Source organism: Porites lutea, chromosome 11 (genome assembly GCF_958299795.1).
Source record: "Porites lutea chromosome 11, jaPorLute2.1, whole genome shotgun sequence".
Classification (NCBI taxonomy): Eukaryota; Metazoa; Cnidaria; class Anthozoa; order Scleractinia; family Poritidae; genus Porites; species Porites lutea.
The window spans coordinates 9,974,915-9,993,710 of NC_133211.1; the positions used below are offsets into that span (position 1 = coordinate 9,974,915).

The 18,796-nt window shown below is 40.5% G+C and overlaps 1 protein-coding gene, 1 long non-coding RNA gene and 1 pseudogene across 2 annotated transcripts in view; 1 reads left to right on the forward strand and 2 right to left on the reverse strand.

Moving 5' to 3' along the window:
- The first annotated feature begins 1,167 nt into the window (after positions 1-1,167).
- LOC140953014 (uncharacterized) overlaps positions 1,168-18,796 on the forward strand; it is a 26,390-nt gene continuing 8,761 nt past the window's right edge. The window contains exon 1 of the long non-coding RNA XR_012167429.1: positions 1,168-1,286. This is a non-coding gene — a long non-coding RNA (uncharacterized lncRNA). The remainder of the gene's footprint in view (positions 1,287-18,796) is intronic.
- LOC140952274 (uncharacterized) lies at positions 8,112-10,808 on the reverse strand (annotated as a pseudogene).
- Positions 16,598-18,796, reverse strand: part of LOC140952982 (uncharacterized) — a 3,333-nt gene continuing 1,134 nt past the window's right edge. The window contains exon 2 of the mRNA XM_073402450.1: positions 16,598-18,381. Within this exon, the coding sequence (XP_073258551.1) occupies positions 17,834-18,381 (548 nt within the window). The 3' untranslated portion in view covers positions 16,598-17,833. The remainder of the gene's footprint in view (positions 18,382-18,796) is intronic.

The window sequence follows — 18,796 nt, forward strand, 5'->3', positions numbered from 1 at the left end:
AATTTCTGCAAAAGTACCGTCCTCAAATAACCTCGCTTCTATGTATCTGGAGACTCGTGAATGTCCATGTGTGTTCACTGCGCAACTCTATTGCGCATCATCATTTTGCCAAGATGGCGGTTTAGCTAGTGACAGAATGGTCTGTTTTGAAAGTTTTAAAGAGTTTTAAATGACAAAGTGATTTAGAAATACGCTGTTAAGGAAAATTCCAAATCAAGAAAGTGGGACAGTCTTTTTGAAAGTTCCTGAAAGTGTGCTGAAGACGTGAAAGTAGTGAGACACTGAACGATACTTCATGGAAATCGTGCACGTGCAAAAGAAGATATGTAGCCGGCTGTGGGTGTCCGCTTCAGAAGTTAACATATTTCAAGTAAACGAATCCTGGCTTGGAAAAATCCTTTATCTAACTTGTCCAAACAGTGAATGAGGTGAAATGAAGACTCTAGCCTCAAGCCTGTAGTTCACTTGGGAGACCTTATTTTCGATGTATTATTCACAAAACGTGAAGGTAGGTTCAAACACTGTAGTCAGACCACAGGCGGCCCAAGCTCAGTGGGAGAGGTTAATCATAGCCTGCAATCATGCCCTCTCCCTTTGTCTCTATAATCTGTTTTCAAAGAAGCAAAAAAAAGAAAAAAAATAACGCCTGATCTCAGGTTAGGTTAATCATTAATATAAGTGGTTTCATATGGAAAATCCTTAAAATGGCCGTGAACATAAAGGATTTGTATGGGAATTCCGGTAAAAGATTCAAGAAGGTAAATACTTGCTGGAATTTTCAATAAAATACACCTTACCTTATCCACTTTACTTGCTTTTGCTTGCTGTGTGGTTATTTTCCTGATCCATTCTGATTTAAGCGATTTCAACCCCAAGTTTCCAAGCAGTGGATTGGGTTGTACTATTAACTACCTCAACTTATCATGATTAAGGTCTAGCCATGAATAGGGCCTTGAAAGACTTTCTCAGCCTACCCCCCCTTGGGCGTCAAGTTCCATTAACTGCATTTACCCGCTGGTAAATGTCTTATTTATTGACAAGAATGGAAACAAACTGGTAAACTCAAGGGTAAATAATTTTAGTATAATTATTTGGGTGATTAAAAAGATATTTGTGCACTCTGATTGGTCAAGAGTTTCATCTTATGTTGCTATGTTTGCCCCACACAGGGTGATAACAGTAGTCTGATCGGATACAAACTGTGAGCAAAGCTATGTACAGTGGAAGAAAAGTTGACTCCAAAACCTTGTATAGAGGTCTACTATTTCTGGATAAAACATTTTAAGGTGAGATTTGATTGTTTTGATTGTTTTTGTGGCTGTAAGAGTCTTTTGTCATGTTTAGCAGACAGGTTTCGTCAGTCGAACCTGTTTAATGGAAGGGTAAAAACACCAATGTAAACAAGGTGGTAAATAAGTAGGTGGGATATGATATGAGGATGATATCCCATCTATTTAATAAATGTCTCCTGGGTTCAAACCTTTCACAAGATAATAAATCGTTTGTAGTACTTTGTCATAAAGCAGCAATTTTGAAAGATATTGTCACATTTCTTTGAATGAATGAAGATAGCATGGTTGTCAAAGGGGAAGATCAAAATGCTTTTTGTAGCTTGTTGAGCTGTTCTCTGGTCACTCTCTTGTCTGGCTCTGTTTAAAATGCTGTTTACAGATGGAGTACTTGACAGGCTTTTGTTCCAGATGCAAAATGTTATCTTCAGTTCAGGCATGCACAGAAAACCAGATTTTGCTTTTTCAATATTTTGACGTTTGTGGATTTGGGTGTGTTCTAAAGGTTAACCCACTTTGCACAAAATTTGAAATTTCTTCTTGTTTTGCCTATAATGAAAAAATATCATTTGTTGAAGAGATTTTCCACAAATTTCCACATATTCTTATTTTTGAAAACGGTCAATCAAACTCACTCTTATTATTTACCAACTTGCTTTATGAGTAGTTACGGAGTTGTTTTTTTTTTTGTAAGTTGTGTGGTATGTGACTAACATCACTGGTTAACGAAAGAGCAGTCCGCGCTTGATGTGAAAAGTGTCAGGGGCTGGCAGAGATCTCTTTACTCTTTTTTTTTTTGTTTATTTGCATCATTTGCATTACTTACATATACATTGCTACTATACAGTAATTACTTAATCCAACTCTTCAATCATTGATGAAATTTTTATAGCGATCAGACAAGGATAAAATCACTTTTAAAGCGATTGAAAAATATTGGTATTGCCTCTGAAAAACTATATCGAAACACCTTAAAGTGCCATTTCTCCAGATTATGGAAAGATTATTTTTGTGTTATTTTCTCCTTCATTGTACCATTTCAATTTTGATCTAAGAATAGCCCCTTTGGGTTTTATAGGTGATTATTTTTTCTATTTGCTGTTTCTTAATCCTGAGTTCAGTCCATATATTTTCTTTCACTTTATCTGATACATTACGTTTGTCAAGCTTATTCTCGAGTGCTAAAACTTCTTCTTCTTCAATTTTCTCTATTTTCTAGCCACCGTTTCCTTGCTGCGGCATAATTTAAAGAGGCTTCTCTAATTTTCATTTTGATGACGTCCAATAATAAAATCTCATCAACTTCACTCTTGCCTTCATATTCCTTACACAATTCAGTGATAGTTTTTGGTATCAACTCAGTGTATTGGGTTTCAGTTTGGTGGTGTGTGTTTAATTTCCAATAACCTGGTCCTCTGGGGTTTTGGGCTGTGCTTATGTGAAATGTAATCATTGAGTGGTCTGTTTGGTAACCAGGCACTACGTCGGCTTCCGTGATCTCTGGACAAAAAGAAAAACTAATGAGGAAGAAATCTAAGTGGCATTGGACCTCAGGGTTTTCCCTTCTCCATGTAAAATGCGTGGCCTCAGGGTTTAGTATGCGCCAAATATCAGCCAGTTCGAAATCGTCTCTGATAGCCTCTACTTCATCTGTAGATTTCAAGTGTGTTGCGGCAACACCCCCTTTTTTGTCTTTAGAAACATCACAAACTTAATTGAAGTCGCCACCAAAGACTATAAAATCACATTCAAAGGAGCACAGCTTGTCACGCATGTTTCTAAAAGAGGCTGGATTGTCCTCTTTAGGCGCATAGACGTTTACTAGTTTCATAATTTTGTCCCCAGTATCTATGTCTGCAATAATAAACCTCCCTTCGGGGTCAGCAAAATGTTTCAGAATTTGAAATTGAAAATTGTTGTTGAACAGTATAGCAACACCTGCCCTAGAGCTTGAGAAGGTTGTAAAAATAGTCGAATATCCCCATTCAGAATGCCAATAAGATTCTGTCTCATTTGTGCTACACTGTATGCACCTCTGGCAAAAAGTAAATAGAGAACTTTTTTTTCTTTAACCATTAAAACGTTTCTCTCTGTTTAGTATTGTTTGACAAACCTTTGACGTTTAGGGAGCAAATTACCATATCAGATGGCATGGTGAAAAGGTGTGAAAGGAAATCCTTTGTCGAGAGTGTCAGGAGAGCAGCTATGTAACTTATCATTGTAACTACTAGGCCTAGATATTTGCAAATTGTACAAGGTACATGAAAAGGATGGACAATAACACACAGAAGAACGTAAACACAGATACAGACACATATTACAGTAATAAATCCTTTTGGGTTCCGTCGCCTTTGGTAATAGCCTGGTCGATGTTCCTATATATAGAACTCCCTGACATCGTTAAACATAAAAGTTTGAAAAAAAAAGATAGGTGGAAAAGTTGTTGCAAAGAGATTATTTGGCATTTGTAGAGAAAAACTTATTATTGAAAAGGATATCACTTTATTGGTTCACCAGGGGCAATGTACTTTCCATTGAGAAACAATTTGTTGGGCTGAGCTTTACTAAAGTAGGTGGTAAAGCCTTTTTCCCTGGGTTTCTGTAACTTCTTCATTTGTCCTTTCCTCGAGTTGTACAGCAAATTCGGGATGTCATTGTAGACGTAAAATTCCGTGTCCTTCAGATGTCTCCAGGCCTGATCCATCACTAGTTCCTTATCTCCATAACACAAAAAACATGCAATAATCGGACGTGACCTTCCACTTTTCGGTTTTCCTAAGCAGTGAAGCCTTTGAAATTCAATTCTTTCTCATGCATTTGGAATCTTAAGCTGATCTTTGAGAAATTTATAGATAATCCCTCTTGTATCTTGTATTTGTGCTTGTACGCTATTGTGATCTTCGTCACCACCATTCATGTTGTCAACTTGCTCTTCTAGTAGCCTCACAAATTTTACGTTTTCCCTCCTTGAGTAAGTCTCCATGTAAAGAAGTTGTTTCTGGAGCTTGCAAACATCCTGTTGTAACTTTTTGTTTTCAAGTTTTAAGGCGGATATGTCCTCCTCATTAAATTGAATGCTTTCTTACAATTTATTGACTGTTGAGCCAAGTTGTTTTGACTTTGCTTTTAGATCTTCGACTTCTGAATCCAGCCTGCTTACATTTTCTTCAATACACACTAGTGTTGTGTGCATCTGGCTCAAGCAGCTTTCACTAGTATCAAGCTTTTCTAATTTTTTTGGTACAGCCTCAGGCTTTGTCCCTACACCTTCCGCCATTTCTAAAGCTTCCAACACTTTGTCAGTCTCTGAAGCAGTCAAGTGTACCTTTACTTTGTCTCTCGATTTTTTTTCATCTGGAGATGACAAAGAATCTTTGGAAGCTTTTGACCGGTTTTTGCATTTGCCCAGCATTAAAAACTATAAATTTTCCACGACGATTCAGGGAGCTTGGCAAAACACGTTAACTCTCCCATATTACCAGTCCCAGTCAGGTCTCTTTCCTTCTTGTCAATTTTCTCTCACTGTGTGAGACCTCTACTAGTGATGAAATGCAACATAAGAAAACGAAGAAGGAACCACCTACTCATGCACAGCAAAACAAGAGAGTGGATCTACTTATTTACAGTGTACTACTGTGATGAGGGAGGGGAAATTCTCACGTAACATATTGAGGTGGCTCGACTGGATTTGTTGGGGTTGATACCTCCCAACTTTGAGCATTAACTACGTCGGGATGAGTAAAGATATGGAAAAAAGGTTACCACAACTGTATTACATAAAGATGAAAATTTCTTATGATCTGGGTTTTATTGCAATCGGAGTCGCCATGGCAACGTAATGACGCCATTACGTTTTTCATTTATCTTTGTGTTTCTCTGTTCCAGGAGTTTTTTGAAGAAATCGCTTTAGGGAGTATGTACCTGTTATAATTGCCTCCATTTTGGCATAGTTTGAACAAATTCTATGAGAGCGTTTTCGAAATATTTTGAAATGTAGTTTTAAGAATAATAAAAACAGTGAAATAGCATGCTAGTCACACAATTCGCTAATATTTTAAGAAAATGATAAGCTTTGGGAACGAGGCTTCATCTCATAGTGGTTTGATCCCATCGAAAACCGCATACAAAAAAAGAGGGGAATTGTTCCGGGCGATCACGAGTAAGAAGAATTTTATTAACTTGCATTCAGCTGCTTTTGATACAGTTTTTGGACGTAATTTGGTCCATGCCTAAAAATTTCACCTTTTTCTAAAAACCGCTCGATAAATTTTTTTATAAATTCGACAATCCTGAGATCAATTGTCAAGAAATATTCCCTGCAAGTTTCAAGAACATTGAAAATAGGGAAGGCTTTTAGATAGGGCCTCAAATATAACCAATTTTCCCCCAGATTTTGTGTTTACAAGTTAGCGTCCTCATTATTCACTGGCATTGTTTTCAAGTTTCATATGCACGTGCACAACTAGCAAAAGATATAAATTTGCATCAATGAAGCCTCGTTCCCAAAGCTTATCATTTTCTTAAAATATTAGCGAATTGTGTGGCTAGCATTCTATTTCACTGTTTTTATTATTCTTAAAACTACATTTCAAAATATTTCGAAAACGCTCTCATGCAATTTGTTCAAACTATGCCATAATGGAGGCAATTACAGCAGGTACATACTCCCTAAAGCGATTTCTTCAAAAAACTCCTGGAACAGAGAAACACAAAGATAAATGAAAAAGGTAATGGCGTCATTACGTTGCCATGGCGACTCCGATTGCAATAAAACCCAGATCATAAGAAATTTTCATCTTTATATAATACAGTTGTGGTAATCTTTTTTCCATATCTTTACTCATCCCGACGTAGTTAATGCTCAAAGTTGGGAGGTATCAACCCCAAAAAATCCAGTCGAGCCACCTTAAAACAAGACATAAAGGGGAACTACTCAAGCATAACATTGCAACAAGAAAGAGTAACTAGTCAAGAACAGCATAAAAACAGGAAAGAGGATATAACTATACACAACATAACATCTAGTGAGAGAAACGTATCACACATAACATGATAATAAAGAGGAACCACCTACTCACACACAACATAACAACAAGAGAGAGAAACTTATCACATACAACATGACAGCAACAACAAAGAGAAACTATCTTCTCACAACCATGTCCTGGATCCATGGATCCATGTCTCTTGTACTGCTTAGCAAGCTTAAAAGTCACAGATAACTTTGACACTTAACTCGTGTAGGGCAAGGAGATCTCCCAAACCATGTTAACATGAGCACAATTAAGTAACATTAAACAGGCCAGAGAAAAAAGCACACACACACACACAAATCGTGTAAAGTTGAACTTAAAGTTTCCGTGAAAATATTGTCTCTCCACCCACCTGCCAAAGCGAAGTTTTTGAATCTGTCGGAATTTGCATGGTGCATGGCTTCCACGAAATCACTAAGTAAAGAGTGATATTGCTTTGGTCATAAATCTTTCTATCGGTTTGGTATCTGGAGTTGCCTAACAATGATGTCATGGCTAAGCTCCATTTGACGTCACTCAGTCTGACATCTTGTCTAGGTGCACTTTTTGGTTTCCAGGCAACACTTCCATAGGACCAGTTTTGGTCGACGTTGTTTTGACTGTTTTTACAGTTGTTTTGGCGATCTAAAAAATGCTTTTGTCGATTAATTTTGATGGCAAAACTATTTTACAGAGAACTTTGAAGTAATTTGGACCACTACAGCTTGATAGGTGGCAGGATATGTTTGTTATTCGGAAGTGTGTTTCAATTCGGCTTTTTAACATCAAAACCTTGCTTTTCCCTGAAATCTGTACCTTTGAATTCATGTTACACCAAGGCAAACCCACTATGAATTGGTTCTTTCCCTGCCAATCAATGTGACCAGTGGGTCAAAAGTGAATGATGCTGAATCAAAGACTGGCCAAGTTCAGCTCCTTACATCAATGAGCTGTTAAGCCTGAGAGTGAATTAACACCAAAATAATGCAAAATTGATTTGAAATACTCGTTTAAGCTAATTTCCCTCAAACATATCTTTGAATTTATTCATTTAGCTTTCAGTGTGGTCTTTTCCATGGCTTGTTTTGCTGTTTCAAAATTTGCGATCTGGAGAGCCAACATAGCGCTGTCATTAGACGCACTGGAGGCCATTTCAGGAAATGATGTGGTGGCACTTCTTACTCCAGCTGTGGCCGTGTCTTTACTTCTGGTTAAATTTGCACCAGAAGCCAGGCCCATCCGCCATTGTCTTCCTCTATCTTCTTTGGTTTCACGTTGTGTGTTCTTCTTTGCTAAGACCTGGTCATGTGATGTGCAGGGCGCACAGGAACAATAATTATTACCTTATGGATAGACTCTTTTGTGCCCTTTAGCTCTATTTTGCCATGAAATCTGCACTTCCCACAAGTCCTTCTAGACATAGTTGTGTTTAATAGCGAAGTGAAGCCTATGCAATATGCAATGTTTTCAAAGCTCACAGCACAGTGTTTCCTGGTCCTCTTTATATATGGTGTTTGTTGTGAAATTGTGAAATGCCTTAATTTGCTGTCGTCTTTCGCACATGCATTGTCCAACTTGACAAAGGGGTACCTAATAGACCTTTTTACCGATACGTCAGCCACATTTAATTAATTAGAATTAAGGAGTATAATGGAAGGCCCTGGGGGCACTCGCTTAGTATTTACATGTGCTTTTCGGGCAAAAAGAGAACTTCACTGTCTATTTCTTGGGAAAAAGGGGATCATTACATCTAGCCTGAATTTCAGATGATTACTTTTTACTCCCTCAGTACATCTGAATTGACCGGCTGTTAATGCCATCTAGTGGCATCACTACTCCTTTGCTTTAATCCATGCAAAAAGTAAAACACGTAAGGCACACAATACATGCTAACATAAACAAGGCAAGTAGACAAGTGAATTGAGGCAAATGTCTGTAAATGCTGGTGACAGAAGTCCACTTCGCAGGTTTTGCATTGCTTTGCCTCTGCAGGAAGAAGGCAAATGACAAACGGATTATTATTGTGATGCAACTCTGTATAAACATCATTAGTGTTGCTTTGAGGAACTTCAGCTGCTGTGCTCTGTTGCTTTGAGGGACAATATTTGTTTATATTTCTGCGTCCCTTTTTCCCTGCACTCTTTGGGAACTTTGGATTTCTGCATGACAAAGTTCAAGTGTTCTTCAAGGCACTCTTTCAACTGAGGGACTGCAATGGAATGCTTACAAATGTTATCAAATTTGTAGCTGGGACAGTTGCAAGATACAAAATTTGTGTTAACTGTACACTGTACTCTCCCGTTCTTGCCATGGATTGCAGCGACTTTGAATTTATTACTGGTTGGTTGTAAGGTTGGCTGCTCCTTGATATTTTTTTTTTTAATGTAATTTTACGTTTATTGACAAAACACATATTACAGTTGCAAAATTTAAAACTAAAAAAAAGTATATAACGATATTACACAGATTGGATCAAAACTACATAAAAATGAGAAAGAATAATACAACAGTAAGTTGTAGTAATACGCACAATAACGTTAGACCTGCTAATTAACAGATTATTCCAGTAAGATGGATACAACATACTGTGTTTACTTATACCGTTACTGTAGGATCAGGGGTATGGGGAAAAAAAATAACCAAGAGAGGATCTGTTAATTAACTGGCCGATGATTAGGACAATAACTACAAAAGCATATACATAAATAAACAGGAAACAAGATCGGGGACATAAAGTACTTATAACAGAAACAGAAAGCAACGTTACATTGGAAGCAACCTCTTGCATGCTAGATTTCTTTCGATGCCCTTCCCCTGTACCAGCAGTGGATTCTTACTGATGATCCTGAAGGTGAAGTCTTAACAAAAATCTTACCATCGATTGTCCACACACTAACGAGCAGTCCATTTTTCCTCATACCATTTGCTTTTTTGACAACACTACGTCGGTAGGCTGTGAGGTTTTCTTTTAAGAAGATACGATTTCCTTGTCCTAGTGAAGTAGCATAATTTGACGTGGGAAACAAAAGACTGGATTATAAAGACTGGATTAAACCTTGTGGCTCAGGAATTTGACAATAATTGGTTTGTTTTGTTATTTGAGCTGGTGAGAAATTTTGATGTCACCCGGAGAGATCGGCACATCCAATACCTCTCCTATCTTTAAAATAACATCCTCGGTTGTGGTATAAGCTTCTTGAGGGATGCCGCGGATTTCTAGAGAGTTTTTACGCGTATATTGCTCCAACTCTTCCAAGTCAAAGTCAATTCTATCTTTTTCCTCGGTGACTGTTTGCAATTTCTGCTTGGTAAATTGGAGCTCCTTTTTTAGCTCTGCATTCTCTTTTGAAGTTTGTTCCAACGTGGAGTCCAGCTTCTTCCACTTTAGCATTTCGTCTTTGAGAGTTGTTTTTAAATGCATTACTTCCTCTCTTAGGCTAAGATTCTCCTGTTTCATCGTCCATAAGGTTTCTTGAATATTGGATAGCATCTCTTTTAGTTCAGTTAGACTCGTCTCAGGTTCAGGGCTGTCGTGGGAAGGAGAAGAAGGAGAAGCCGTTGCGTTGCTGGAGTCCGCCATGTTTGGACGTTTCGCGTCGTTCGTTTCGTCTTCTTCAACAGATCCTCTGGCTCCTCGTTTGTTTGTTTTTACCACTTTTCGTCATTTACACTAGGTTGATTATAATATCATGTAAAATTCTACCTTCATTTCTCACAGTTCCAGGCACATTTAGGAAGGGAGCGCTCCGCTTCAAAATACACGTCCGAACCGTTTGCACTCACGCATGCTCTCTGCTCCTTTATGGCAAATGGGTGGTTAAGTAAAAGAAGCGCACTTTCTACAACATGTCTTGCCGTGACAGTCTTGTATCTCATATTTTGTTCTAGAAAGTGGGCCACATCCACAGACAACTTGGTAAATTATTTCTCCGGTAACTGCTGTGGCTGTACATCAGGCTCACGGATGCATTTTCCATTCATTGCTTCCTCCACGGACATTTTATTCATGTCTGAGACATATTTCTCTCGTCCTTCTGTATTCCAGCCAAACCACTTGTCGGGCGAGACAGCCAAGTGAGACACAAACTCGGAAAGCTCATATTCTTCGCTTATTCCAGCGATGGCCAAACGAAGCTCCTCTTGCTGTTTCAGATTAATTTCTTCGAACACCGAGGTTGTAAATTCTAGCTTGGTCAAGCTATTTTCCTTACCATCCATCACCGAGACAACACCCTTCTTAAAAGTGGACATCACATGATGTTCACGCAAATGAAGTATATTCAAAAATTGTACACCACCATCGCTAGTTCATTAGTCCTTTTGTCCACATGGTTCATGGATTCAGATGGTTTGGTGTATGATCTGATTGGTTTTCCGTCAGGACCGTCTTTCAACCCAGCTTGGCGTCGGACTTTGGCAACTATGTTATCCTTCATCATCTTGTAGTTTGATACCAGGTATTTCCAGAACTTGCATTGGTATGCATCATCTTTGGCAAGCACGGCTCTCTCTTCCCTGTCTAGCTCTCTTCGCTGTCTAGCTTGGGTCTTCGTTTTAGTCCATGCAGTCTTCGTTTTAGTCCATGTGGTCTTCGTGTTAGTCCAAGGGGTCTTTGTTTTAGTCCATGGAGTCTTCGTTTTAGTCCAAGGGGTCTTTGTTTTAGTCCATGAGGTCTTCGTTTCAGTCCATGGGGTCTTCGTTTTAGTCCATGGGGTCTTCATTTTAGTCCATGGGGTCTTCGTTTTAGTCCATGGGGTCTTTGTTTTAGTCCATGGGGTCTTTGTTTCAGCCATGGGGTCTTCGTTCTAGTCCATGGGGTCTTTGTTTTAGTCCATGGGGTCTTCGTTTTAGTCCATGGGGTCTTTGTTTTAGTCCATGGGGTCTTTGTTTCAGCCATGGCGTCTTCGTTCTAGTCCATGGGGTCTTTGTTTTAGTCAATGGGGTCTTAGGTCTTCGTTTTAGAAACATCCGGCAATTGTGTCCAATCACAAAAACATCACTTTTTCTCTTTTCTGTTGTTGTTTGATCATAAAACTGTGTTGCCAAGTATGTGGAATTGTTCCAATAAAAAGCAACTTTGAGCCAAATTGTCAGTAACAATACCCATCTGGCTGGATGTCTTTCCAGGAAAGGAGGAAATTTTATCTGGAAATAGCAGTAGCTGAAGAGTGAAATTGGTAGTGGGTTTTTCCCTAAATTCTTTTGGTTTTTTGTGTGTAACTTTAGCAGGATTAGTTCGAATTCCTAAAGTGAGGTATCTGTGCGGAGATCTATCATTCTTGAATTTGTTACTTACGGTTTGGCATATTTACGGCATATTTACCACAAGTTTGTTATTGTGGGGAAAATTAAGAGTCCACATTTTCAAGTAGTAACAAGTTTTCCATCAAACTTTCAATGCTTTCTTTGTTTTTGAAAACATCTTGTTATAGAAACTTGCTTACTATCTTTGGGAAGGCTTTCACTGGGTAGTGTTGGTCATCTTTTTCAAGATGAAAGTTCACTTTAAAAACATTGGCCTGTTGCAGTTCAAGGAGCAAATAAGTTTAGAGCCAGGATTTTTGGTTATTTTCTTTTGGCAATATCTGTAGTTGCAAATGAGATGTGCATGTGAATATTCATTCTTTATTTGTCGACAACAAATGCCATTTGGTTTGTTGTATGCCTCTCGGCTGGCGTAATTACTGTGGTATGCAATGTTGTAGCAGGCTGTTTTCCCAAATATTGCTTCAGTTTGCAGTTTGTTACAGTGTAAAAACTACCATGATCAAATTGTTGTATGAGGTGATCTCAAATTGAGATGTCAGTGGTTCTTATGAGTCAGCAATTTCCCATCAGCATCCTGCACTTTTTAAATGGCATTATATTCTAATTAGCAGAGTCATTCTCAGTGTGAGATTGTGTCCCAAGGTTATGAGCAATCTGTAGTGATTGTGAAGGAATATTGTTTTTCTGACTTGTTTGAAATTTACAACAGCAAGGTTCTAAATGTTGCACTCTTTGTCTGGGAGTGGTCTATTGGAGTGAAACCCCAAACAGAACGATGGAATCCTGTAATAGTTTAAATCGAGCCAGCAGATAATTCTTCATTATTCAATCTGAAAATTTAAAGGTTACAATGTATGTAAAGAAAATGAAAACATCTTTTCAAAACAATCTAAAATGTTTTATTACAAGGATTAGCTATTGAAGCGTAATTAATTGTATCTGTTCTATTCTGTAAACGCTAAGATACCAACACGAGATATCAAATAACTATCTCACTCCAGTTCTTTGGTTTAATCACATCAACAGGAACAACTTTCTACAGACATTATTGTCTTCTTCAATCTCGCACTTGTTTTACAATCCCATGATCCTTCACATTTCCAGTTCTAGACCATTACATCATTAGCAACTATTTCAGCATGGATTGTCACGCTATTCAAAAACAACTATCACGGAGGTTTCTATGTGTTTTCCTAAACTTAGAAAGTTTGCAAATCTTAAATGTTCTTAGATCTTAAATCTTTCTGCTTTCAACAGTATCAACCATGCAGTAAATCAATTCAGTTTTGTTGATGAGTAAATGCAACTAGAAATCCAAGATCTATACATCAGTTTAACTAACCAAAATGAACTTACTTCATGCCTGGATTCCAGCGTTGACAGATCCATAAAACCAGTGAAACCTACAAATCTGCAATCATTCCGTACTAAATTTAGTAACATTTAATGTTTTCATAAGAAAAAGCTGATCCTATTACATCAGTAAAATCATAAAGACTAATGTCACTTCCTCAGAAACTGTCATGCAACAAAACGGGGAGAAAATGCAAACTCCTATGATGGATTTATGTTGATACCCTTGAGAACAAGAACTAGAACAAGGAATAACAATCCCAGGGCTGATGATGGATATTATGAAGCAGTTGCACACAGTGTTCATAATGCAACCGTAAAGTTCATAATGGAGTCAGACAATGTTTCAGGAGAAATAACACATGGCTATTTCGCTTTTCCCGCGTGTATCACATTATTTTGGTAATTCTCACAGTGTGATTCACTGTGGTGACTCTACGATTCTTCACCATTGTAGTTGGAGTTTTTGGACAGGCACTTGCATGTTGGGCATGCTGGTAGCCAGGTTGGCCTGGGTCTCTTTGTAAGACAGTTGGCTCTTGTTGCCAGACATTGGATTGATATCAGAGAGTGTTTTCTAGGTGACGATTTCCTCTTCATCTTCATCTTTGTCTTCTTGTTGTTGCATGTCCCACAGATAGTCAGTTGTTGAGGTCAATTGGTATTCCTCATTCTCTCTAGTACTTCGCACTTTGGGAAGATCTTGAAGGAGATCTTCTAGGTAATTGGTCTGCGCAAACTGAGCGACACCTTTTGGAGTGTAGGCAGGTTGGGTAATAAGGATGCTTTTTAGAAATTGATTGTCAGGTGTATTTGAAAACCTTTACTTGAATTTGCAGAGTTTTCCAAATGTCTAAATTCATTGTGTTTGACAGGTGTGAATTCATGAGTTGCCAATGGAGTACTCAGAGGCATCTCTTTCCAGGGACGAACACAATGTAGCACCCAGGCTTTACAAATTGTGATGGCATATGCAGGGGTACATGGAAAGACTGCTTTTCTTGTTGTATTGTTGGTTTCCATTAACACAGAAAATGTGGTGTATAATGACATCATTTGCTGTGCAGCTTCATGGTAAGCAGTAACGAGGGTCTAATCAGTTTACTTTTGTAGTGCTCCAGATTTTGGCATCACTAGCTCAATCTTTTGGCAGTATAAATTTTTACTTTTGAAAGTCATTCAGTTGCTACTGATTGGGGCGACCATAGCTAATGTGGTTAAGAAAGGTAGCATATGAAGGATGGTTGTATTGGAATTGTTGCATTAATGTTTGCTGTTCACTTTTGATATTGAATGCGCCATCAATGAGTATGTGGATGCCTTGCTTTACTCTCCGTTATGCCATCTGTAATGGAGGTTGTTCTCTAGAATTGCCTGCCAGGATTAACATGGGTCTTTGTGGTAACTTGCGTAAGGTGTTAAGCATATCCTGGAACATCAAAGACCCCATTGAGATAATGGCAAATGGATTGCTGGGGCAAGTGAAACAGGACAGCTTGGATTTTTAGTATTCAGTACAACAAGTAATGGAGTAATCTAAAGCTGTTGGCAAAATAACAATCATTAGGTAAACTTGAATGGTTTGGGACGAATTAAAGAAACTCACCAAAACAAACCGCGAAAAAAAAAAGTAAATATTCACATTTATGTAAGCTTGCCGAAAATTACAAAAAAGAAAACATCTTTATCAAATACAAATACAATGAAAAATTGCAAAACTCACTAGAATAATGCATAAGTTTAAATGGAACTTGATACATAGTTTAGGTCATGTTGTAAACTTTGATTGTCTAGTTCCAGTTCTCTCTCACTTATCGTGAAACAGCAAACAAGGAAATGCTTTCCTACTGGTGTATGTTCTGGAACATCAGCATCATTCATGTCAATTAATGTTACAGCGCGCAGACGCAGAGAAAAACACAATATTCTTTGGTGGGCAAAGTTGGGCAGGGAATATACCCGCAAGGCTCGGATAAAACCCACCGACCGGATGATGACCGAATGAGGGGCCTCGGTACATGGCGCCATACCGAGGGGGTGCCTCATGCCTGTACTGCAAGGGAGGGCATAGTTCACGCGTGAAAACGCATGGCCGGCATAATGTCCTTGGGCCAAGTTAACCAAGTCCAGCAAATCCTATAGCCCCCCCTCCCTGACGGGGCTTCAGCACAGGGCTGAAGGGGTGCCGCAGGCAGCAATTCCCCGCCCAAAACGCCGAGTAATACGAGAAGTGCCCTGTGTAAAGCCCCAGTCTCTAAGACCCTTTCTCCACCTGGTCGCGAGGGCTGGATACAGCTCTTATCCGCTCCACGGGGAAATGAAATGAACCAGAGACCATCGGTGGAGAAAGGGGATTGAGGAGTGGACAAGCGGGTATGATCACGTTCTAACTTAAGAACCCAACCGAAACTAAACTTGGGTAGCATGACTTAATGAATGTTCTAGTAGGACACAGTGTTCTCAATTGTGTTACAATGAGACATCATAGTGTTCTCAATAAACAATACAAAGAGACACCGTAGTGTTCCCATGTTGTTCGGTTTTTTTTTTTTTTTTGTTGTTGTTGTTTTTTTTTTTACGCAACATAAGAATGTTCGTGATAAACAGTATAGAGCAGCATAACAGTGTTCCCAAAGCCAAGGAAGCGTGGACAATAGTCATTGCGATGTGACATCTAATTGTTTTCGAGTCATTAACTGGATAGACAGGAGGCCAAATTTTGAGGGACTTGGAGAATGGTTTCTTTGGGTGTCCTGATGTACGACTGATATGCATCAGATTTCCAACGGCCAAGAACTTTAATGAGCCAGTCTGGAAGGCCAGCAGCCCCCGCAGTAGTGGCTGCTCCAATGCGGAAACTGTGTGATGCATAGCAGGTACTATCCAATCCACAAACCTTGAGAAGAGCCCGTAAGTTGTTGGTGAGGGAGGACCGAGTAAGATGTCGTCCATCCGAGAATTGGAAGAGGGGCTGGGTAGCTCCACTGGGATTAGTTTGAAGCAGATAGTCTCTTAACGCGGTGACTGCACATACAGTAGAGTTTGATTTGGCGATAGTGAGCTTGGCTGTCTCACGGAAAGGGTCTGTTTTGGACTTCTCGATGACAACCTCGAAAGACACAGGTTGGACAATGTTGGGGTAAAAGTGGACGTCCGATCTTGTCAGGTGGGATTGAATATTGAACTTGCCGTTGTAAGTGAATTCGCTACTACGTAGAAAGCCAAAGAACGCAAGGGTAAAAGCAGCCCACAACATTGAAGAATCTGTGTCCAACGATTGGAAGGGTTTTAGTTTGGCATAAATTTGGCGGAGGATCGAAATAGTAATAGGGAACCGGGCCCGTTTGGCAATCCCGAGGGAGGATTTGATCCCTCGAAGGGTCTTGTATAGGAAGGGCATGGAGGAGAAGTCCAGGGGACAGCCAAACTCAACATGGAGATTCTTAACTGCTGCCAGATAAACTTTAATAGTGCCATACGAAACGGTATTGGATAAGTGGGTGACGAAATGAATTAAGGTTGATTCACTGGTAGGGAGAAAAGGGGTTTGGGGTGAAATGAGTTTATGAAAAAGGCAAAATCTAATAAAGTGTCGCTCCCCAGAGGAATAGGTTCGACGAGTAGAGCTGGCGATGGACTGGAAAATGTAGTGAGCAGCCTGCTGCTGGAACTTTCGTCAGGAAAGGAGGGATTGGACAGGGAACGGGCGATGCATCTGGTGCGAGTTGGTGGAACCGGGGCATCTGAAAGCGAGATAAACTATCAGCTATGCCGTTGTCGACCCCTGGGACGTGCTTTGCGGTAAAGGTAAAATTAAACTTCAAAGTTTGAAAGGTGATCAAACGGACAAGGTTCATGATGCGGGGAATTTTTGAGCTTTTAGCAGACAAAACTGCGACGACTGCCTGGTTGTCACAATGAAAACAAATTCTCCTGTTAGCCCAATGGGGCCCCCAAATCATGCAGGCAAGGTAAATTGGGTAAAGCTCTTGCCAGGTAATACTTATCCCTGTGGAGGGGTTGAGCTGGTGGGAGGGGAGCCATTTTCCCTGGAACCACTGATTGTCAAAGAAGGCCCCGTATCCGACTGCACCCGCTGCGTCTGTATATAAATGGATTTGTGGGGATGATTCTGTGTAAGGGGGGAGAAAAAGGCTAACACCATTCCAGTGGTCGAGGAAAAATTGCCACATGAGGATGTCCTTTCTGAACTCCTGGGTGAGAAAAATAATCCGCTTGGGGCGGGCACAACCCCGGGTAAGGTTAATGATGCGCTGCATGAAAGGGCGACCAGGGGAAATAACCCGGCAGGCGAACTGCAGAGTCCCAATGAGGGACTGCAGGTCCTGTAGACGACAGACCCGTTTGGAAGACCAGTCCGCTAGCAGGGACCGGGCATTACTTAACTTATCCTCGGGGAGACGAGCCTGCATGTTTACGGAATCGAGTGTTATTCCCATGAATTCAAGAACTTGGGTGGGGCGAAAGGTTTTCTGTGGGGCAAGGGGAATGTTTAATTCCTCAAAGAGGGTAAGAACCCGGCAGAGGGCTGTGGCACAAAGGGACGAGGGGGCAGGTTGAACAATGAAAAAATCGTCGAGAATGTGTATGATGGAGGGGATGTTCAGGTGTTGTCTGACCAACCATTCCAGGGCATCAGCGAGTTGATTAAAGAGAAAAGGGGCACTCCTTAGCCCGAAGGGGAGGGCTTTGTCGAAGTAATAACGACCCTTCCAGGACATCCCCAAGAGTTCCCAATCCCCGGGGTGAACGGGGATAATTCGAAAAGCGGACTGTATGTCAGTTTTTGTCATAAAGCACCCGGGGCCGTGGTTGAGGACCAGGGCAATGGCATCGTCAATCCGAATATACTGAAGGGTGTAATCCTCAATGGGTATGTTAGCATTTAAGCTATCCGGGGACCCCTTGGGGTAGGATAGGTGGAAAATAGTGCGCCACTTTTGGCTTCCCTTTTTTGGGGACTAGGCCGAGGGGATAAATTTGAAAATTTTGAAAAGGGGGGGATTCAAAGGGGCCAGCCAGGCGACCAAGCTGGACTTCCTCTAGCAGGTTTTTCTCAATAACTTGGGGTTGTTGGATGGCAGATGGGAGATTCTTGGCAGCTCTGGGGAAGCGGTTACCTTTGTAACCCAAGTGGAAACCATGGCTTAACCCATCGCAAAGTCTAGTTACAAAAGCTTGATTAGGGTGAGTCTTAAAAAGTTTGTGTAGCAGGGGAACATTCACCGGGGTTTGGGGTTTGTATGATATGGCGGCTTTAGCGGTTTGAGAGTTTCTTATCACCCTGGCCTCTAGTTTTTGAAGGGGTGTCATCGTGTCGGTAGGCAGGGTGTTCTCCATTGCAGACCCTGCAGCGGTGGCTGAAGGAGCAGGGGTCCTGGCTGCATTTGGCACCTCTGTTGTAATTGTTACACGTTCCTCGTTGGGTAGGATTGGGCCTAAGGGCAGAGAGGGAACACCCATGAGAAAAATGATCCCCACTACCACATATGGTGCAAGAGGATTTTGCCTGCCCTGTAAATTTCAGGAGGTACAATTGTATATCCCTTTCCCCCCAATTAAGGGAATGGTGGGCGGCTGCTTTCCTACGAAAGTCTATATCGTAGGAGAGCCATGCAAATCCCGCGAACTTACGGTAGGCCGAGCGGATGATCTCTTGGTAAGCAAACATCTCGACAGCCCTGTGGGGGAAGGAAGTCAGAAAGATTGTACAAAAAACAGCAAAGGCCGAAAGCCACCTATCGATTGAGTCAATGTGGGTTTTCTTCTTGCGGGCAGGGGTGGGAATATTCACTTGTTTCCCCTCGAACGAAATGGACACCCCGGGGAGTTCGCTTTCGTTTAGGCAGGAGT